At 41.0% G+C, this 23,231-nt stretch overlaps 1 protein-coding gene across 2 annotated transcripts; it reads right to left on the reverse strand.

Moving 5' to 3' along the window:
* Window positions 1-277: 277 nt before the first annotated feature.
* CCDC47 (coiled-coil domain containing 47) lies at window positions 278-22,089 on the reverse strand. Of its 2 annotated transcripts, none has more exons than XM_067541019.1 (13): window positions 21,950-22,089; window positions 19,136-19,401; window positions 18,144-18,251; window positions 15,373-15,547; window positions 14,895-15,016; window positions 13,349-13,414; window positions 12,106-12,207; window positions 11,051-11,161; window positions 10,360-10,445; window positions 8,762-8,820; window positions 7,668-7,777; window positions 6,264-6,431; window positions 278-5,921 (listed from the first exon to the last, which is right to left on the reverse strand). In XM_067541019.1, the coding sequence occupies exons 2-13, from the start codon at window positions 19,394-19,396 to the stop codon at window positions 5,841-5,843; spliced, it is 1,449 nt and encodes a 482-aa protein (XP_067397120.1). In that variant the 5' UTR covers window positions 19,397-19,401; window positions 21,950-22,089; the 3' UTR covers window positions 278-5,840. The 2 variants fall into 2 exon arrangements, with proteins under 2 accessions (XP_067397120.1, XP_067397121.1); XM_067541020.1 differs by lacking the exon at window positions 21,950-22,089 and adding an exon at window positions 20,383-20,401.
* Window positions 22,090-23,231: the final 1,142 nt, after the last annotated feature.

Consider the following 23,231-nt stretch of genomic DNA (forward strand, 5'->3'; position numbering starts at 1 on the left):
CAGCTGACCAAGGCCACCCACAGGTTTTTTATCCCTGTGTAGACATACCAGGATATACAGAGGACATTCCAATATTCTGTAACCAACCGGTATTCAAAGAATGATACTTTATTTCCTAGCTGTGCTGTAGCTGGAATAGCTCCATTTCAGCCATCCCCCTTTCCACTTCTTGTAGGGTGTGGAAATGCCAAGTAAGTGTTAAAGAAACTCCTGCTCAAACTGTTCGGATCAGTGAAGTATGTACAGGTGTTATACTTATAAAATAAACAGCAGGATCTTATTCAGGGGATAAGGCAATATGCCGCATTTATTATGAATACAGAAAAGAGAAACATTTAAAAAACGAACAGCTGCCTACAACACAAACACACAGTTCTGCAGGAGAGATATAGTTACCAGTCCCTTGTTGCTCGTGTTGAATTACTGGCCAGATAATTCAGGCACAAGATTGGAGCCAGGCTCTGTCGGTCACGACATGATGCTCCTTGGGGTATGCAGAATGAGCCCAAAGTCCAGGTTTTTTCTTTCCACTTTTATACTTTATCCATCCCCCTTCGGGTCTATGGATTTGTCATGTCAGATGGTCTTCTTGTTTGATGTAATCATCAATTACGTTCGATGCTGCAGGGGTGATAACTTTCCCATCATTCTTACATTCCTGTTTCACACCTTAACTTGTTCTTGTTCTGGGGTTGTAAACTCCCCCGTTTTCCAGGGCCATGTGTGTCATAAAGGTTCTTAAAACAAAGACATTTCATCTTCTCTCCCTCCTGCCTTTGAGGCTGAAAATATTGGCTCAGTAGTTCTTATCTCAACATTCAAACCACATGCATTCCTCATTCACACTTGCTAAAATCATTACATTCTTAGTTCCTTTCATTAGTACCATTCTTGTTTTTACCTTATTCACTAACTTAAAGTGTTTATATCTACATTAATTTTACTAAAAAAAAAATACATATACACTCATCTTAAATCTTATTTGTCCCCTCATTGCCCCCTGATTTACACTTCAACCACATTCCTGATATGCATTGCGTATTTTACCCCGCATTTACTTGTAAATTTCCACACAATGAGATTTCAAGATGTTCCCAAACATCCATTTTATTAACAAACAGCAGGCTTCTAATATGTCATGAATGTTAAATCACAGAATGTTTAGGCAGGATGTCCTTACTCCAGTTAATTATCGTAGTGGAGCCTGGGGTGCCATGAACAATCAACAGGTACGGAATTCCCTTATCTATATTGCCTAGTTTTGTTCTTTTTCTTAGTGTAAAAATTAACTCTTAAGCCACATGTTGTGTTATCCAGGGTTCAGGCCTGCTTTGGTTCAGATCTGTATTATGGTATTACAGTGCAGGGGTTTGCTGGGGCCTACACAAGTTTTAATATTGTTGGTAGTAATAGCATTTTCTCAGTTTATTTAGTGGGGTAGCCTTTTGACTTATCAGGACATTATAGTTTAAAGGAAATAATTAAATTAATCTCAGAGCCCATGCAGCTGGGTAGAGCACCTTCCTTCTACTCCGTTCTTACAGGCAGGCAGGTGTGGTATATATGAACGAATTTAGTTTGGTAAAAGGCCTCCACTTTCATAAGTGGCTAAAAAGGTATTATTCCCTGAAGGAAGACTGGCCCAAGTGGTTAATGATTCTCTACTGCTATTCCAGGGAAAATAATGTTGCCTCACATAAGAACGATGCTAACATGGCTTTAGACTTCATAGCCGTTTAGTCACATGAGACAAACATGTTACAGAATTTCCAGAGGGGTAGCCGTGTTGGTCTGCATACAGCAAAAACAATGAGAGTGCTGTAGCACTTTAAAGACTAACAAATTTAATTTCTGCAGGCATAAGGTTTCGTGGGCTGTAACCCACTTCGTCAGATGTAAGGAATAGAATCAGAGACATGTCAGGCTGGAGAGGACCTTGAGAAGACAGGACTCAGTAAACCTAGACCATCCCTGACATGTGTTTATCCAAACTATTTTTAAAAACTTCTGATAATGGAAATTCCATATTCTCCCTTTCTATTCTATTAAGCTATTCTAGAGCTTAATTAATTCTATTCTAGATCTTAACTACCCTTACAGTTAGAAAGCTTTTCCTAATATCTAACCTAAATCTCCCTTGCTGCAGTTTAAGCCAGTTACTTCTTCCCCTACCTTCAGTCAACATGGAAAACAATTGATCATTGTTCTCTTTAGAAACAGTCCTTAACATATTTGAAGTGTGTTATCAAGTCTCCCCAGTCTTCTTTTCTCAAAACTGGACATGCCCGGTTTATTTTTCACCCTTTCCTCATAGGTCAGGTTTTCTAAACCTTTCATCATTTGTGTTGCTCTTCTCTGGACTCTCTCGTTTATTCACATCTTTCCTAAAGCCTGGTGCCAGAATTGGACAGTACTCCAGCTGAGGACTCACCAATGCCAAGTAGAATGGGACAATTATTTCCCATGTCTTACATACAACATCCTGTTAATACAACCCAGAATGAGAGTAGGTTTTTTTTTTTTTTTTTGCATCACATTGACTCATTTAATTTGTGATCTACTATAACCCCCAGATCCTTTTCAGCAGTACTACAAGCTGGCCCATCTTGTAGATGTACCTTTGATTTTTCCTTCCTAAGTGAAGTATTTTACACTTGTCTTTATTGAATTTCATCTTGTTGAATTCAGGCCAATTCTCCAATTTGTCAAGGTCATTTTGAATTATAATCCTGTCTTCCAAAGTGCTTGTCATCCCTCCCAATTTGGTATCTGCAAATTTTATAAACATACTCTCCACTCTATTATCTAAGTCTTTAGTGAAAATACTGAATAGAACCAGACCCAAGACTAACTCCTGCAGGACCCTAACAGCTATGTCCTCCCAGTTTGAGAGTGAAACATTGATAACTACTTTTTAAATACCATCTTTCATCCAGATGTGCACTCACCTTATGGTAATTTCATCTAGACCACACTGCCCTAGTTTGCTTATGAGACTGTTGAATTATATAAGAACATTTCTTCAAGAAGCAGGAAATTCAGATCTCCAAATTCTCTGTCAACTTACAAGAGTAGCCTGGCTTACACCCAGAGACCAACACACAGGGGTATATCTAATTTTAGGCCTGTGATTCTTGGCACGTTACAAGTTCATAAAGCTTCTGATGTCTGAAAGGTTACAGCTGAAGTTCTCTTCCCCACATCTGGAGAGCAGAAGAGGAGAACTGAACCTGTATTTAGAGGGCACGTAAGCAACTCCACATGCCTAGGGATTTTTAAATCAGATTTATCACAACAGTTAAATCTTAGAGGTATGGGTGTGGAGGCTATATGTGGAGGACATGAAAAGGTATAGGAAGCACATTTAAATTGGTGTCAGAATCGCAGCTGAGATGAACTCAAATACTGACTCAAATACTCAGTTGTGATCCCAAAAAACGTTTTCTTTGGCAAGGGGAAAAGTTCAGCTTTAACAGACAATAAATCTTCCTTGCATCTCCACCCTTCCCATTGTGGGAGTATTATCAACACTTTTTAATGTAATGCAGATGGATTACAGAGTTTGGGTCATCAACCCTTCATTTTGCAGTGTTCTGTCCTATCCTCAGAACTGCTCATAAACTTTCTGAAAATTTAGACACAACCTCGTGGGATGCTGTGTATATTTCTTTAATAAAATACTGTTATTTCTTCCAAGATCAATACTTAATGACTAATGAAACTGGAAACATTAATAAGATATCTAGTGACTGAAGACAGATACATTAAGCTGTCCTGTGGCTAGTCTCACCCCAAAAATATTAATATTGTCATAGATTTCACCTATGCCCTTGCCACCCAAGGATGGGTTATTGACTAATGCTCGAAATTCTAGAATCTCATTTCTCCCACTAAGGTCTCAGCACTAGCAAGTGGAAAGGGCTGGGAAACTGGCATTTCATTTGTGGCAGGTAAGGGCTCCTGAAAGCACCAGAAATTTGCTTGATCCCTCTGTGTAAAAAGACTGACCAATAAATAACAATAGATTACCAATAGATTACATCTTTTGTTAGGAGGCAGCACTATTGACGACCACAGGTTTGCTGGAGAAGAGTGGAAAAACAAAATGCTAATGAGCTGTTTTAAATGTAAAATTTTCAACATAATAGGAGTTTCTCATAGAAGATACAGGGGTTTAATAGATGCTATACTCAGAAGGAACAAGGAATCCAGCAAAGTAAAGAAGGCAGTTGGAACGTTTCAGTTGTATTTTACTCTTTTCATAGGTAGTTCGTATGAATATTTATATTACAAAATTAGCTGCCATGGCCCAAAGTGTATGGAACTTCAGGAAAGCATTCTATTTATTCAAAAGAGAACAGACTAATTATATTTTCTTTAAAAAGAAATCTGTGAAACTGTATCGTACCTCTAAAGCTAAATAGTGCTAAAAGAGTAAAATTCCACATAATGTTATGCTATTTTTGGCTTTAAATTACTTTTTACCAGCTGTTATGAAATGATTATATTTGTATGTATCGGGTTACAGATTTTTGCATTCAAATCAGTGTAAAATGTCTCATGCTGTAACAAAGGCTTTTAGCACATGCTGTTTCAACAGCAGCTCATTGTTATTGCCTCAGAACAAAATTTACAAGAAAATGCAAGAGAAAGACACCCAGATTATTTCTCCAGAAAAACAACTGCAAAAAGTATGTTATAAGCAACAACAATATGCCTTCTAGGAAACATCTATAAAATGCAGGTATTAGACAGCAGAATACTTGTGCAGTTGCATCCATTTCTTTCCCCCATCTCCCTCTATCTCAAGGTCAAAACCCTGAAGTCAATAAACATTTCAATAGATCAAAAAGATATAATATTCCTTGCTTAGGGAAAAGGGAAGTTGCACAGATATTTAATTGCAAATCTAGCCTCTTGCTGAACATGAAATAGAGAGCAGCTGCCACAAAAATAAGGAGGAAAATATTTAAGAGGCAACTTTGTACAGTTAAGAGTATTCAGATCTAGATGAAGCTGCCAACTCACCATGCATTCACTTCTGAACAAGAAACACAAAGTACAGAATTCACATTGTATTAAGCTTGCAACATTCAAAACTACAGATAGGAAACAGTGCTCATGTATGCCATTCCCTGATATCTAACCGATCTACAGTTTTATCTTTATGCCAACCACAGCATAGATTGTGCAATACTGTTTCAGTGCCCTGTGTTTGCAAAAAAAAAAAAAAAAAAAAAGTTATCTTTCTAAACTATACTGGTTTGAAATCCCTGAAATATCCATACCATATATGGAAGGCTCTAAATTTTGCACCTTTACAAGCTTGATGCAGACATAGAAACACATTAACAATGTTTATTGTGCAATTTCAGTGACAACATGGGGGAGCTATTTTCCTCCCCTTAAACTAAGTGGAAAAAATTACCTGTAATTTTAAAAATCTAAATCAAAGCTCTGATGTGTTACTGACACAGATTAAAAGTTTCATAATCTTTTTTTTTCTTCTAAAAACAATCATAAAAGGAGTTCAAGGGATATTGCAAGTTTTTTTTTTTTTTTTTTTTTTGAAGTTTTTTGTTGTTGTTTTTTTTAAAGCATCAAAGTAGCAAAATAATCGACCATCTGGAAGAAAGTTGCAGAGACAAAACACTCCCATACATATCTGTATGTTGCTGTAATACCCTAATTAATTGTTAAGTAGTGCTGATGCAAAGAGCATGTCTCTTAATGGCCAATAGTGTTTGAAGAAGTGTAAGGTTATGAAATTAACTAGTTCTTTGTACCCTGTGAATTAAAGGTCTACAAGTGGCACTGAGACCAAGTTTCCCACAATGGTTTCACATGGCTTTCACTTTGATTTGCTTCATCTTCATCTGCTTCTTCTCAAGCTTTTTCTGCTCACGCCGTAAAGCAGCTTCCTGGAGGAAAGGATACAGAGGACATAATGAACATCAATCAATACCCTCACTGAAAAAGCAAACTGACAAATTGAGAAAGTCAGGATAACTGGGCAAACTAAGGTGCTGTGTTCAGGATGCAGTCTCCTCTAGATACAGTCTAGAATTCCATCACTAACACCAGCTTGCTTTGGAAGCAGACAATTAACAAATAAGTGAAAACCAGCTCCGCTTTTAGGTCAGATTTCCAACATGACAAGAGAGAATACACTGCCATGCTTCTGGGAAACCTACAAGTGAGACCCGTAACGTATGGGAGACACTTGCTGTTAGTTCTTTGCTGTTTTGAAAAATCTATTATACCTCCAGCCGGCGCTGTTTCTCCGGATCTTCCTCGTTCATAATTCGCTCCTTCTCTGCCCGTTTCTTCTCTTCCCGGCGAGACTGGGCTGCCTCCTGCCTTTGCACATGGGTCAATTTAAGGAAGTTCTCTTCTACTCGGGCCCTGTTCTTATCAGCTTTTTGTTTACCCTTTCCCCCAAAAGACAGAAATAAAAACAGTTAATACAAAGAAAAATGATTGGTACTTAGGCAACGTTCCAACAAGCAAAGAGGGACAGCGTCTGGAATAGCCACAGACACTAAAAATAGCTCCACTCAGTATTTAAATGGCAGTTCCACTCAGAGTTTCAAAATGGCATCTTGAAATTCCACATGTTCTGCCTCCCGATAAAACCTGTCTGGTTTACATGTCATAAGTGTTCTCCTTCAACCTCCTCCAACATCCGTCAGCTGTACAAACTCAGCCCAGAACCTAAGTATGCAACTGGATTTTTTTCCTCATTATTTCATCAGCAGTAAAGGTTCTGCAAGTCAAAGTTGGCCCACAGTCTCACAAATACAGTCCCATTCCACAAGTATGATTGACTGGAACCTAGTTTTGTTGGCGTTATACAAGAAGGAAGAGAAGCTAGTTCATCTGCAGCTGCGAAGATTTTGCAGAGCTAACAAGAGTAAAAAGCAATAAAAAAAATTGGTTACTAAAGTAAGCAAGCCTGACTAATAGATGCAGGGAGCAGATCTGCTGCTGAGTAAAATGGGGCTTTTTTTTTTTTTGTTTTGTTTTTTTTTGTTTTTTTTTTTGTTTTGTTTTTTTAAATATAGTCACTTTTCAGAATAGAACCACACTAGTAAGATATGGACATGTTTATGGCCTCTTACTTCAAGAAAACTATAAAAAGTTGGTAAGGAATATTCCTCTTTAATATGCATCCTAGATATGAAGAGTTATCATCTAAAGGCAATAAATGCAAGATCCTTATTTACCACCCTTCATCTAATTTAATTATCTCAACATTATTTGCAAATATCGTCTTTCTTGTGGCCTGTGTGTGCATTGGTTCTTGATCATCTGAACTGTTCTTCTCCTCTTCAAACTGAACTACCTCTTTTTTGCAGATACTCAACTGCACATAACTGTTGCTATCTCTAATCCCCCCTCCCTTGGCCAAGTAAGTCTGTGGTTGTATTAGCTTCCTTGAGTTAAGTGTGCAATAGTTTGAATGCTTCTCTTAGGCAACAGGAAGCAGAGAATGCTAAATCTAAATAATATTCCCCATATAATTTAAGGCAAGCAGAATATAATCACCATAGCTGTTACATTTGAATTTTAAGGTTCCTCACCTTATAAAAGATACCATCGTATTTTTAACCATAAATAGTTTTATATCTTATCAGACAGCAAACACGCAGGAGCATATGACTTACTTCTCTGTTTAGACGGAACTTTTTCGCTTTGTCGATAGAATAAATAACCATGTTCATCAAAGGCAGCAAAGCCTCCATATCCTTTGGGGAAGTGTTGCCTGAACCAGGCACTGTAAACCAAAAGATATTTTCATCAGATTATTTCAGGGACATTGGCAAGGCTTTTGCTCTGAATTAGAATGTCTTCTCCACATTGCAGACTTTTATGAGCAGACTGAGCAAAGAAAGATGCTAATCCTCCTTTTTAAAATGAGTTAATTAACAGAAGTATTTGCTTTGGAGATTAAATTCAGATTCTTCAGATTGTAGCAGGCACATTTATCTCATACAACACAGATTAATTAAGAATACTGGCTGCATTCATGTTTTCATACTGATATCAAATTCTTGCTTTGATCATTGCAAAATACAATTTAAAGGCCACATTTTGCCTGCTGACATGCCCATGGCTTCCACTGTAGTCAATGGGAGATGTGTGTATACATCTAAAGGAAAAGTTGGTCTTTGCTGAAAGTAATTGGACTCTCTGGGCGTTTGTTTTTAATTTAAAGGGTGCTAACCCTGCCAGCCCTGACATCATCTATTAATCCAGAAAAACAAGCACAGCACAAACACTACCATAAACTGTCCCTCACTGTTCCAATGCTTACCCACTGGGATCATGATTAGGGATGACAGAGTGTGGCCCATTCAATTTTTTACTTTTGACAAGTTGGTCATTTCAGCAATCATCGCCACTTGTGGTGATGCCTGGTGAGATATGGACATCTGCCCATGAAAAGTGGACAGAAAACAAATTCATTCCCCAAATACCATAAGACTACAATCTGACCAGAATGACTTTTGATCATTATTGACCTGGGCTGGATTTGAAGTGGTGATCTAGAGAAGCAAGGTTCCATTATCCCATTACCAATGCCATATGCCATTCAGTCGCTTAATATGCATTATTGCATTCTGTTTGCTTGCTACTCAGGGATCCTGTACCTCTATCTACTTGCATTTAAGTCACTAGCAATACTGTCTACTATCCCAAAAGTAACATGGTTTGGACACTGTGATCAGACTTGCACAGATAAGAAACCTTTTCTTACCGTTAAATGTAAACAATAGTGTCCTTTTAGTGTCGGGGAGTTTTAAAGGCTGACCCTCCCTGGCGGAAGAGAGGAAATAAAGGAGTAGTTAGAGTAAGAAAACACATAATATGGACACAAGAAATACACAACACAACGTTAATACACACCAGACTACAACAGAACTGACAGCCACTTGCAAACAGCGGGTAGCATTTAAAAACAATGTAACTGATATTTAATTATTTTTTCCATTGACATAAATTTAGGTTTCAAATAATAGCCTCCATGAAGTGAAAAGCTTTTCCCCATCCAAAAGACATGCATAAAATAAGTGTTAACAATGTTAAAAGTAAATATTCAGCACCACCCACTCAGGTCGGATGCACTGTTGAGACAATTCATACATTTGCTACATTGCTGGGCTCTATAGCTCGTATCATAATCTAACATGAGGAGCCATGTAAGTGAACGGTTTCTATAAAATCCAAGTCTCATCTATCACATAACCACCCCTAAACGCCTACTCCTCCAGCAAAATCCAAATGCCAACCCACCACAGAAAAATAGTTCATTTCGGTCTGGAATACCATACCCTCAAAGGGCATTCCATCTGTATACGCCTCACCAGCCCTTCTGCTCCATGAGCCATTATACTTTTGTTGCACTACCAGCCTAACTTGGTCACTGGTCAGGAGCTACTATGCCCTTGTCTTCATATTTATAGAGTACATACACCTCTGTGATACAACAGAAACCAAGTCCCTAAATTTCTGCAGGACATTCAGGAGCCTAGTGATTTCAGTATTTTGCACACATGCTGTTTTATACTTGAATCAGATAAAGCTGTTTGTTCTCTTGTTGCAACATGGGAATTATATGGGCTTCATAAGTATATAAATAAATGATTCACAGCATATTGGGCCTGTATATGGGTGCAGCATTCACTTCAGATTACGGGATACATTGCACTTAGAAAAAGGAGGCCTGAGGCAATGAAAAGGTCACCAAGTCTGTACTTCTACAACACAGACAAGAACTATTGAGGAAAGACGCAGCCAATATAAGGAACCAAGGGCCAAACAGTTAAGACAGCCTCGTATGAGAAAGGGTAAGTGACCCTTGACGTTCTTAGAATTGTCAACCTGGATGAAACAAAATGATGCAATTTCATTTCTAGGTCCTTACTGCATGCAAACCATGGTTTTCCAGCCACAGTGGAATCAATTGTGATTGATATTTCTAGACTCTTCATCCTTATTTTACTGAGCCCCTTTACTGGCAGTTGGTCACTTCCCACGCAGTTGTACAGGCTACACCTGGCAATTGTTAAACTGGGTGGAACAGCCCAAGTTCCAATGCAGTCAGACCACACAACTGAACGGAGGCCACAGACATCTTGATCACAGAAAACTAGTACAGCATCTGAAAATGTTGGGAACTTCTGGTTACCTGCTTCACTTTTACTTCCTATTTCCATACATCTTCCCCAATGCAACAGGTAGCTTCAGACAAATAGCTGTTAGACAGAGCAGACGACAAAATATAGACAGTCTATATTTTGTCTACTGCTCTGTCTGTTATAACAGCTATTGGGAAAGGTCTAGTTTCATACATACTCTTGCATAAGTTTTGGACCGGAGAACTGGTCTGAAAAATGGACGGACTCAATCTTGTCAGCATAGTGTGTGAGGAAATGTACCATCTGAAAGAGAAACTAAGGTTAGTTTTTCCTATAACCAATTCATCTCCAACCTGCCTCTTGAAATGGTTTGCTTATAGCATTTGCATCTTGCTTTTTGACAGTTCTAGTGCACAAGTTACCACCTTCATTTAGTGACTTGCTAGAGAAGAACTGAATGCAGCTAAACAGCAGCCCCATCACTGTGTGAATGTTAGTAACTCAGGGATGTAAGACTGAGAGTTCCTATCAGGGGCATGACATTTCATCCAACGAGCAGCCACAACTTCTAAGGCATATACTGAAGGTCTTTAACACTCCACTACTTTGGCAACACTGCTTTACTTCAGCATTCCAAATGACAGCTTAATTCCCAAGTTTACAATTGATATGCTAATATATAAAGTTAATACAGATATTTTCTTCATTAACAACTGTATCCATTTTCTGTCTCTTACATTTGCTTTGGGATCTTTGTTTCTTAGGATTCTCTAAGGGAGAGCACAATGAGGCATTCAACTGCCATGCTGTATCTTATGTGAGAGATTCTACACTGAACTCTAGCCTTAAATAATTGCCAAACCCACCAAGAAAACACTGAGAATTTCTACCAGTTCTTTCAACATTACCTTTGTGTCCATCATTCCCTCTGTGACCTCTCCCATCTCTGACAGGATAGCCAGCGACTCCGGAAGCCCATACTTTGCTGCAGACTTGGGTTTGTCACTGCAAAACTCACTCTATTGGAAGGAGAAGAAAAATAGTGTGCGTCTTTTATTGGGTTTGAACAGTGCTGAGCACAATGGGCATCCTGGCCAGCACTGAAATACAAATAAATATGATTGACTGTTTCTTAATTCCATCTGACTGGGGACAGACATTTTCTGCATGAAGTACACCCTCACAGGACTAATACTGCAGACACTAATGCACATATTTCATTCTTAATTTGGTCTTTTTTTTTTAAAGTTTTGAGAAGCTACTTGCTGATGAGCTTTGACAGACGAGATGAATATTGAATGTAGGGACATCCTGACATGGATATTTCCGGGGATTGATGCATCTAACATTGGTTTTGGCAACATAGCAAAGCTTGTACAATGAAGTGCAGCAGCAAAACTGACCCACATCCTGCCAATTTCACTTTGCTGCTGCTGTCTGGGAAAAGTTACAAGCTGCAGCACTAGAATAGTCTACAGAGTTGCGGGGAGTGTTAGTGAAAATTTTAATTCTGCAGAAATTGATGGCTTAGACCTACTGACCTGCCAGAGAAAGTTCCCTGCTCATCACTAGTGAGTAGACTTTTCAAAACATGACGAAGTAACTGGTGCTGGATTAAGCAAAAATTTAGAGCACCTGTCGACGTATCTAAACCTTGATCTCTCCCCTTCTCAAGGTGACAAAGAAGTTCCCTTTCCCTGGCCCTTCTGCTAAAATTGCCAATACAGAAGCTAATCAGTGCCAGTTGCTTTAGGATGTGAATACTTGTCCTCTGAGAACTGGATTGAGAATGCACTTCCCCAAAATTTATTCTTATAGGCCACTCAACCTTCAGATGGTAACAACTTTCAGTTGTTCCCACCTGGCCTTGGACTTGAACAAGCAACCTAGAGATGAAAGGCTTTATATCTCATTACCAAACACCTGAACCATTCATTTACTTCCAACTGGAACACACACATACCAGGTCCTGCATTTCCTTCTGAAGTCGCACTAAGGCTTTTCTTGTTCCAACAGCAAACACATAGGTATCCATATCTTCATCATTCATTGTTACTTTTATTTGCTAAGAAAAAGAGAGACACCAGTGGTGACTGGAGTCATACTATTATTAATTATTTGTATTATCATAGCATCTAGGAGCCCTGATCATGGACAAGGACGCCGACAATAGACTGCTCAATCACTAGAACACTTGCAATGGATGGATCCAAGTCTTATTGTGGAACAAAGATTTCATTACAAAGTTAGCCATCCTTTTTCTTTTGAAATAACCAAGATAAAGAAAATCTCAGGACAGTTACAATATTCAGGTGTTATTCCAACAGGGATAAGACTATTCTGTTCCTGTCTGGACTTAGTGTCTTTGTTTCTCACTCCTAAAATCAGAAGGTAAGTGTAACAAAATTAGAAGGCTGAGTTCCCAGTCTTGGTTTACTGGCAATGGGCAACATAGCTGAGCTGTAGAAGGACTCAGTTTGGTAGCATACTAAATAGCCAATAGCAGGCTGTTTGCATGCATTTGCCACTTCTAAATTAGATAGCATAAAGAATACATCAACCATATAAAACTAACTACAGCATAACAGAAAATGTGAAAAAGCAAAACCTAATGTATTAGTATTGCATAGTGTGTATTAGCAGAGTATACACCCCAATTTTTCCTTATAGCATGCCTAAAGTATAGAGTGTCTCCTGTCCTCGCATTTATACTTCAACAGGGCATGTATTTGGGGAGAGAGGTTCCCATTGCCCCAACACTAAACAGCACTAGACACCACCCACCTTTACAAAATGCACAATACCGGGCAGATAATGGATTACCCAGTGTGATTAGGCTGTACTCATAAAAGAGTTCAAAAGACAGAACAATTGTTAGAGACTGCAAGTCACAAAAGCAAGTTTTGTCAAGATGAAGTCCAAGTGTGAGGGACTTTGTTCATAAAACCACATGAACAGTAAAACTCAGACAAGCAAACAATTCGCCAGTCATCAGAAGTTTGGCATATCATAAAGAGAGAAAGAGAACACAAATGATGTTTGCAGATCATTTCACAGAATTATTTTGTTTGAAGAAAGATGGAAGAAAGCTTTGTTTCTCTCTGTAACCACCTTCCAGCTAGTTGTGGGAAAGACCAAAAGCCCAGTGGAGTTGAAGGAATGCAACAGGAACTCTGCACAGCAAATCTAAAGAATTGAGTGCATACCACTTGGTCACAGGCTGGCCTCATCATACGAGCAAGTACATTCAGAAGGTCTTGTCTCTTGAGAAACTGAAAGAGAGAATGTTTTAGTACAGTAGACAGTGCTGCAGTTTTGGTATATTTAGCAACTTCCTGGAGTGTAGTAGTATCTACGGGCAGGCTAAGGATCTGTCTGCATTCACAGAGATGCACTGGATTTAATTAAGTTGGCTTAGTTAAACTGGTGCAACTTTGTGTGTTGATTATTGGTTTAAAACTGGTTGTATGAGTTTAGCTTGTGCACACAGAGTAGCACCAGTTTAACTAACTGATATAAAAATCACAGCTTTACTACAACTGGCACAACTTTGTGCAGAGACCCGATCTTAGAAACCGCCTAGGAAGCTTTCCATTCTGCATTTGCTCCAGTTATCACTAAAAGCACATATTTAGCACTACATCTATGAATCAAATATTCAGCTTTTCGATATGGAAGACATCTGAGTTTCTTCATTTCTCATTGGAATCTGTTTCTCTAATACTAAGAGCTCCTTCTGCTAAGATGGAAGTAAATGGACATTAAAATGAATAAATGTAGTTCTCAAAGTTGCAAAGGGACAGATAATTGGGGACTGGCCACAATGAAGCCTCTGATGGGAAGTTTGTGGAGGTAGTCGGTAGAGAAAGTTCAAAGGTTGAAAATCCAAAAATCAATCCCCTCCCACACCTTTTTATTTAATACCTAAATGGTCATGACAGGCAAAGGCAGATAAAATGGAAAAAATTTAAATATCCAGTTTACTTTTGACCATTTATGCTATTTTTTGCACCATTTTCATTCTCCAAGTCAAAAGTAGATGCTGCAAACACTTACTACTGGGCACAGCACAGTGCTTACTATGTTACTATGAGTAGTCTCATGGTTTTATTTGTTTGGTTCTCATGTGCTACCTCAAGGTTGTAATGTTCAGCTTGTAAACACCACAGGGAAATATTTACATCCCAGCACAAAACGTTTCTTGGAATAGGAAAAAAAATTATGGAAATGTTTCTGTTGATCTTAGGTTGTATTTGTTCTGCCAAGCTAATAGGAATAAGACATGTTTTCTCTTCCTCAGGTGATGAACACTGCACTGGTTCAAAGCCCAGGACTCGATACATTCAGTGACAAAAAAAACCCAACACACTGCTAGACTGAAGGACAATTGACAGTTTTACAGGCCAATCTCTTATCCACCTTCATGACCAGGAACAATCGCCCCACAGCACTGGACAGCAGGAGTTCTCCACTTTTTGGAAGTATGAAGTATTCATTGGTACTTCTCTCAGATCATGACAGATTGGATCTCAAAGTGCTGGTATAATAAGAAAAATAACTGTAAAAATGCCCACTATTCATTCAGCATATCTGCTGCCTGTCTGTATTTAGAATTCAGTCTGCTGTCCTGAATGATAAAAAAAAGCCGTACTGAGGCCCCTGGCTACCCACCCTGGAAAAACAGGGCATCTGGCCAAAATTTCAACATCCAGATAGTTAGTGGAACAATACTGCAAGATCCCCCACCCTTACCTTTAGCTGGATGAGCATTCCCTCACAACACACCCTGCCAGAACACCACAAGTTGTATATGTGTTCATTTTCTTGGTTTAGCTTCCCTGTGCTTGTAGCTTCTTTATTTGTGCCATCATCCCCTGAAAGAAAAAATATATTCGTTAATTAAAGGAAGTGTGATCAAAAGGTCAGTGACTCGAGCAGCAAAATGGCACCGTTAGGATTATTCTCCTGGACTACAGCGCCATCTTAATGCTCCGTTATGCACCTTATTCTACACCATCATGGTCTCAGCGTTTAGATAGCATTTCAGCATTGGAGGAGTGGTATATTACTTCACTACATGCAGAACTGCCACTAGCATTGACAAGTGCTCCCAGAGAAATGGCTATTCCTCATCCCACTCTCATCAGCGATATAAGCCAGTCACGGTCAAAGTAGTGAACAGCTGGGCATAGCAACTACATAAAAAAAAAAAAAAAAAAAAACCACTTACCTACAAGGGCAAAGTTACTTTCCAGCAACTCCCTGTGAGTGTTGAACCAGGCCTGAGCTAGACGGTTGTTTTTATTTTTCCCAATGATGTAGTTCATGATGTACGCAAGAAGACCAGTTACCATCAGAATTTCCATGTAGTAACTCTCCCAACTGTTTTGAAGATGCGCAGGGACCTGTGGTAAGTGAATGGCATAAATTTTATTACAGGGTGTAATGGATTCTGCATGATCCTTTGTTTTGGAACATGTAAGTTATCAGAGAGGCTTCATCCCTAAATGACAATAAGCTTCACTAAGGCTAGGATACAGAGTTGAACCTACTTAGGGCCAACTTCATTACTGACATGTGGCTTATTCTGTACTAACAACGATCATGCTGGAAGATAGTTGATACAGTAGTGTGTGACCTTAGGCTCTCAGCATTCACAATCTAAAGACTACTGCAATAATATTTGTACAATATAGACCTTGTGTGATACCATATGAAAGCTAATACCATTCTGCTTATTAATAGCACTGTAAAATACTATTATTGTTATATGTGAAGTCATGAATTCCCTTTGTATGATGTTGCTAAAATCAAGTCTGGGGAGTAGGTAAACACGTTTTTTCCCCAGACAATGGAAAAGCCTCCATCCAGGTGCAATCACAGACAATTGGCAATCACAGTCAAGTGATTCTCCACCACTGAGCAAGAAGCCAGCATGAAAACGTGTCCATTGGACTCCATGGCACCTTTCCTCACATTAGGGGCACTGAACTTTGAGGATACATTTCAAAAGTTCATCCGACTATGAGAGAGGGGCAAAGAACCCCAAGTTCTCTTTCACCTAAGACAAAGGAATCAGGCACTTTGTATTTTTTGGGAGATCCTGATCCAAGGAATGATCAGCCATCTTGCTGGAAGGAAGTGTGATAAGAATCAGACTTTGAACCAAGCCTGTAGTTTTGTTAAGTTTTAGTCACTAGAAAGCCTTTTTAACTTTTATTTGTAACCATTTCTGACTTTATCCCTTATACCAGACCTCATGTAAAACCTCTCTTTGATTAAATAAACTTGTTTTATTTTCATTCTACATCCACCAAGTACTATGTTTGACTTGGAATGGTTATTAACTCTTGTTAAAGCAACAAGCTGCTGTGCTTTTGTCTCTTTAAGGAGCAATGGATCTTATTACTCCCCTGAATGTTCCAGGAGAGGGTTTGACATTTATAGGCACATGGTTTGGGGTCACTTAGCTAGTAGTAACCAAGGCTACTGGAGACCAGAGTGTTATGTGATGTAACAAGCAGGCTGCTGAAACCAGAGATATTGAACCAGGGTGCTCAACATACAAACACGCAGGGCATGCTTGTTTGCTGGCTGGAAGTGTCTAGACAGGAAGCTACAGAAGCAGAGCATTTTAAAGCACTCGGAGTTACAGGACAAGCAGTGACACAACCTCTCACTGGTCTGAAATGCACCCTAGAACATGACATATGCCCAACACAGTTTCTGCTGGCATAGGCTCCCTGACTTGTGCAGAGAAAGGATATCTTTTCCAAGAACCAGAGTATGCTAATGAATAACCCTCAGTGTAGTCAGCCTGGCACCTCATCACAGCTGTAACGCTATTCTGGTCAGGTTCTTACACTGAGCCCATCACTGCATTATCTGAGCACCACAAGAGGTGTGACTGCAAGATGCATTACAACTGTGCTGTAACCAACTTTTGAGAGTATTTTCTGAAAACAGTTAGGAGCCATAGTGCAAATAGTGACCAAAATCTAATAGGAAGATCCTGCTGTCTCTCTACGGAGTTCTCTTTCTGAAGTCATTAAAGGTTGGTTATTAGTTTTACTGCCAAGATATTGCCCCTCAGTCTTAAAGAGATCATGGGGAGGGGGGGGGAGGTGTTCTGCCAGATTTGATTACAACATTTTAGAAAAATCTAACTCTGTCCTTTGTCTCTTAACTGCTTTGTAAAAGCCTCGGGGTTTTTTGGCATCAAGATGACTCAATATTGTACATTTCAAATCTGCAACGTTCAACCACAACTACACTAAAAAAGCCACAACAATTTAAATATAGCTGTGACTAGTCATCATTATAACACGTTTGTTTGTTGCCCATGTAATCAAGATACCAAAATGTGTCTGAGAACCACACTAACCAAAACATGATTTGTTACTAGGTTATAGCATGTTTTTTCTATCTAAGGTTAGAATAAACCATATTATAAGGTGCTCTGGCCAAAACCCATATTTAAAACATTACTTTTGTTGCAGAGACATTTACTGATCAAGGGCATAATATTAAGGCAATCGGTATTCCACGTTATAACAATTAACTAGACTAAAAGATGACACCAATTCAGTTTGAGTGCACAGGAGAATTACTAGCATCTTTACATAGTTGTTAACACATTGAGAAGGAACAAGCCATCTGCAGTTGAGTACATTTCAAAAGTCGTGATATTATAATCTGTGACAACCAGCATAATCCAGTGCATGGGAGCACTTGAATGGGACCCAGAAGACATGTTCCCATTCTGCTATTAGCCTACTATGGGACGTCGGACGTGTAACATCTCTGAGCCATTTCTTTTTCCACCCTTTGTCTTGTCAATTCAGATCGCAAATTCTTCAGGACAAAAGGCTACCTTTAACTAGGTCTGTACAGCAGCTAGCACAATGAGCCCTTGTTCTCTGCAGAGCCCTCTAGGCACTACCATACCACAAATAAACCATAAAGTGCTGAATGGAAAGACACCCAGACATTTATACCTACATCAACAATTGTTATAGGGTCTTTACTTCTGCTGGGAGATGCATCTGGTTTTTCTTCATAGCCTTCAAATTCCTCATCATCATATGGCTCATTCTCAGTATCTCCTTCCTACGGGATAAGAGCACAAGCAGCTTAAACATCCCAAGCCTGGTAAGCAAGCAGCAAACACAACAGACATGGGACAGAAGATGAAGGGCTCTGCATCATCCTTCTGAAGCAGCAGTCTTTTTTAGAATGTTACAGCGGAGATTTTAAGGTCAAGATAAATGAAAATTGCTGGGGTATTAGTGTTTTTTAATTTGGAACGTTTCTGCAATAAAATGTTTATTCACAATTTTATGAAGATTAAACAGCCATTTTCTTACATGTACATGCCTTTCAACCCCAAAGATCTCAAAGTGCTTTATTAACCGATACCCAAATGATTCTCAAAGGACTGTTTTATTTATCACCGAAATGCACTTACCTCTGCAAGGGGTCATGGCAGTCTCTCAACAGGACACAGCAAAGCATTACAAAGTTTATAATGGGAAGAAAAGAGGACTATATGCAACTGAAACTGTATGGGACATGTAGGAAGGCAATATATAATCACCCAAGTTGGAATTTGACCAGGACATTGACGTTAACATCTTTACTTTTGCAGTAGTGCCATGGGATCTTTAATGACCACAATTGCTTGGAATCTCCATTTTACAATTCACCTGGAAGATGCTATATTCAGCAGCAGAGCACTCCCTAGCATCACAATAGATTACTACTGACTCTAAAGGAAGAATACCACTGTTTGAATCTCTTAAGTGATCCTTTGAAATATTCCATCCAAATATTGACCCAGCCAGACCCCGTATAGCTTGGAAAATCTGATGGGATCACAGCATAAGTACTACAATGGGGTACAATACAAAAACAATCATGGGTCTGGGTTTGATAAGTGAAAGGGCATTTCAAATGAGAACCTAAAAGGGGTAAGGGCATTAATTTGGCATTACCTGTGCATCTGCATCATCAAAGTCCTCCTGATTTTCATCTTGACCTTCAAGCTCTACAGTGGCCTCCTCCTCATCATCTTCTGTAGTTATAATCCTCTGGGGAGATTCTGTGGTCACATCTTCAATAACATCTTCAAACTCAGCAAAGTCATTATCATCATACTCTACAATGTCATCTCCATCCTCAAATTCATCAAACTTGGCCAGAGAAAAGCCCCATGGGATGAACAAAACAGCAAGAAAGATACACAAGCTCCTCATTGTCTCTGCAAAAAATTCAAATACAAAACACTCATGTTAGAGAGATGAATTTATTTAGTTCTCCTAAGGTACTAATGCATTAAAAATCTGCCCAATCAAGAGAATGCAGAAGAAGGAGGATATAATTATAAGACACCATCTAATCAATTTCTGAGCCTGAGCTCCCTAAAAGGAAAAGGGGGGTGGATTGTGAAAGTATATCTAATGATTAGCACAAGAGACCGGGAGACAGGATTCCTGGGTTCTTTCTCAGCTCTGTCACAAAGATTTTGGAACTAGTTACTTAGTTTACAGATGGGTGAACTGATGCTTAGTTTTCCCACATGCAACTCACAGCAGGTTTGAGACAGGGGTCTTCACAGGTCAGGACAAATGACACTGACATCCTAGTCCCTATAGACTAAAGGCACTTAAAAAGTATCTAAGGGATCACGTTAGCAACTTACCAAGAGTCAGAAGGCTACATCCAATTTACATGGCATGCAGCAGACTCTCTCCCTTAATTGGGAGCCCTCTCCCTTAATTGGGGCATCTAAGAGCAATATTAAGGCCATGTCTACACTAGAACTTGTAGGCAAAATTTTTGTTGCTCAAGAGTACGAAAAAACCCCACACCTGAGCGACTTAAGTTTTGCCGGCATAAATGCTCGTGTGCACAGCACTGTCAGCAGGATAGCATCTACCACTGACATGGCTACCACTGCTCATTGAGCTGTTTCATTATGTCAATGGGAGAGCTCTCTCCCGTCAGCATAATGCAGCTACACAAGCGCTCTTACAGCAGGGAAAGCTGTATCAGTACAGGCTTACAACGGCACAGCTGTAAGTGTAGACATGGCCTTAGTCAACTGCAGCACTCCACAGACACTTGTGGAGGATTACCTCCGAGTTTGATGGAAGCAAAGCTCTCTCTCACTGTGGTGCTGACTTGAATGTTAATTCTGTTTTAGTTACCCGAAATAAATACAAGCAATTTTTTTTGTTACCACAATGTGATATAACTTTGAGTACTACTTGTATGGCATCCACAGCATCCAAAGTACTTTAGACAGATAACAAATGAGTTCCTTCCTTGAAAGTCTTCCTCTCTAGACAGACAGCCTAAATAAAAAGCATACAAGGATGTGCATGAGCAATATACAACGCCGCTAGATGAGGCCCTGAGAAGTTTAGAATGTCCCTTAAGAGTGCCACAAATTTTATGTGAATTGAATGAAAAAAGCGATACTACTTACGAGGAGAGAACTTAGCATAAGGGTAAAAACATCAACTCAGCAGGGCTGCATGATCAGCTGAACATCCCCAATTTCTCTAGAATAAGGAAGTCTGAGACTATTTCCAATTACCAAAGTATCTTGGCTACTTCTGTAAAGCCTTATGAAAAATGGATTATGACTGATTCCCAAGAGATATCTGAGCAACAGACTTGGGTATCACAGTGAATCTATTTGCAGCAATGGAGACCAAGCAACTGCTTGAAGCACCGTATTTCATAGTGGCTCCAGTGTGGGCACCACAATTCCTCTGCTACCCAGTTTCCCCCTTGAGAGGAGGCAATTCACCAGCTGATCTGCCTCTCTGGTAGCAGGAACAGAGGTGGCTGTAACTCACAGCTCCCACCACTGAAAAATGATGACTCATAGCACAAAGCCATAGGGGTATCTGGAATTTAGGACCCTTATATTACGAGCTATCACCGTTTCTCGTAGGGAACGCTTACTGCTCCAGTGTTCAATCTTTTCCCTTCCAAACAAGACAAGTTTCCAGCATCTCCTGACAACTCCTTAAAGGCACACGGTCAAGGTCAGAGGACCTAAAATTAGCTGCACCCTGGTTCCTGGGTGCACACCACACGCTCCCACGCGGTTCCACCTGTCAGCTCTGCTCTGGGGAACAGGCAGGGGTCCTGCAAGACACAGGCTCTCCCGGGAAGCAGGCTCCCTCCCGGTTTCAAACACACACGGCTGGCTCACCCCAATGGAGCCGCTGGGCAGAGCAAGGCTCCAGGTGCCCAGGGGACCCCTGCCATGGCTCAGAAGCCCAGCGCCCCTGGGTGGCACGGCCCAGCGAGAGAAGTCAGCAGGTGGGAAGGCATCATCCTGGGGGGGAGAGATTTCTCCAGAGGGTCAGAGGAGAGAGAGCGCAAGTGGGGTCACCGTGGGGCCGGTCAACCCTGCCCCACGCGGGAGACCGTATCAGGGAAGGGGCCAAGGGGGGTCTCAGTGGAGCCCACAGGCCTGGTGCAAGTCCAAGGGGGGGACCCAGCAGGTAGGAGGGGGCCATTCCCCGGGGGGGGGGCCATTCCCCGGGGGGGGGGCAGAGCCGTTCCTCAGCAGGGGGGAGGGGTCATTCCCGGGGGAGAGGGCAAATCCCCGGCGGGGGGGGGGGCAGAGCCGCTCCCCAGCGGGGGGGCCTAAGGCACGGCGGTATCTGAGAGGAGCCATCCCAGCTCCGGAGTCACTGCCCAGCGCCATTTACCAGTACGGGGCGGGGGGGGTTCCCGCCGGGGGGTGTCTCGGGAGCGGGGAAGCCAGTCCCATCCCCCGCCTTTACCTCAGTCCGGCCGGCACCGCCGCTGCCCGCCACCTAGGCCCAGCTCCCAGACGGCCCCTACGCCCCGTAACCTGCGCAGCCTGCGCGCCTTGCGTATGTGAGCGCAGGCGCAGTGCGAGCAGGGAGGAGGCAGGGATTTGGGGGCGGCCGCTCTCCGCGTGCCAGGCCGGGCTAATGGATGCTGGAGGGCGGGGGGGGAAGGGAAGCTATGGCCATCCACACACAAACCTCCACGTCAGTTACAGCCGCTACCCCTTCAGGTTGCCAGGCAACACAGGAGGTCACCTGGCAGAAACCCACCCCCACCCCAGGCTGCGGAATCCCGTGGCACTATGACGTGGCTGTGATGTAAGGGAATGCGGTGACCTCACATCCAGAGGCTCCCTCCGGCGTGGCAGGGCACAAGCACCTGGGTTCGGTACATAGCCAGGGTGCGCTCTACCATGGTGTCCCTCTCCAAAATCCTCAGGTCATCACACGGCGACACAGCATCACAGCCTGGTGACATTTCATAGGCCCCCCAGTTTGACTTTGTAATACATGGACCCATTAAGGACATAAAAATGGCTATGCTGGGTCAGACCAATGGTCCAGTCACTAGCTCGGCTCTGACACTGGCCAGCGCCAGATGCATCAGAGGGAATGAACAGAACAGAGCAATATTGAGAGATCCACCCCCCACCATCTAGGCCCAGCTCCGAGTAGTTGGAGGTTTAGGAGGGTTGCATCCCTGACCATCTTGGCTAATAGCCACTGGTGGATCTATCTTCTATGAATTTATCTAATTCTTTTGTGAACCCAGTTATACTTTTGGCCTTCATGACATCCCCTGGCAATGAGTTCCACAGGTTGACTGTGCGTTGTGTGAAGTACTTCTTTTTGTTTGTTTTAAACCTGCTTGCTGCCTAATAATTTCACTAGGTGACCCCTTAGTTCTTGTGTTATGTGAAGGGGAAATAACACTCGCCTCTTCACTTTCTCCATGCCATTCATGATTTTTTAGGCCTTTTATTGTAACCCCCCTTTGTCATCTCTGCAGATCCTTGGGGGATCTATTTGCCTCTCTCCATTGTGAAAATCGACCATTTATTTCCCTTATTTACCTTTGTTTCCTATCTCATAACGAGTTACTGATTCATGTGAGGACCTTCCCTCTTATCCCATGACTGCTTAGTTAGGCTTTCTGAAAGTCCAAGCACACTATATCAACTGGATCACCCTTATCTATATGCTTGTTAACTCCTTCATTGATCATGGGATGTGATATGTCCCCAAGGAGAAC

This window comes from Emydura macquarii, unplaced genomic scaffold (assembly GCF_026122565.2).
Source record: "Emydura macquarii macquarii isolate MOO-44397 ecotype Brisbane River unplaced genomic scaffold, CSIRO-AGI_Emac_v2 contig_629, whole genome shotgun sequence".
Classification (NCBI taxonomy): domain Eukaryota; kingdom Metazoa; phylum Chordata; order Testudines; family Chelidae; genus Emydura; species Emydura macquarii.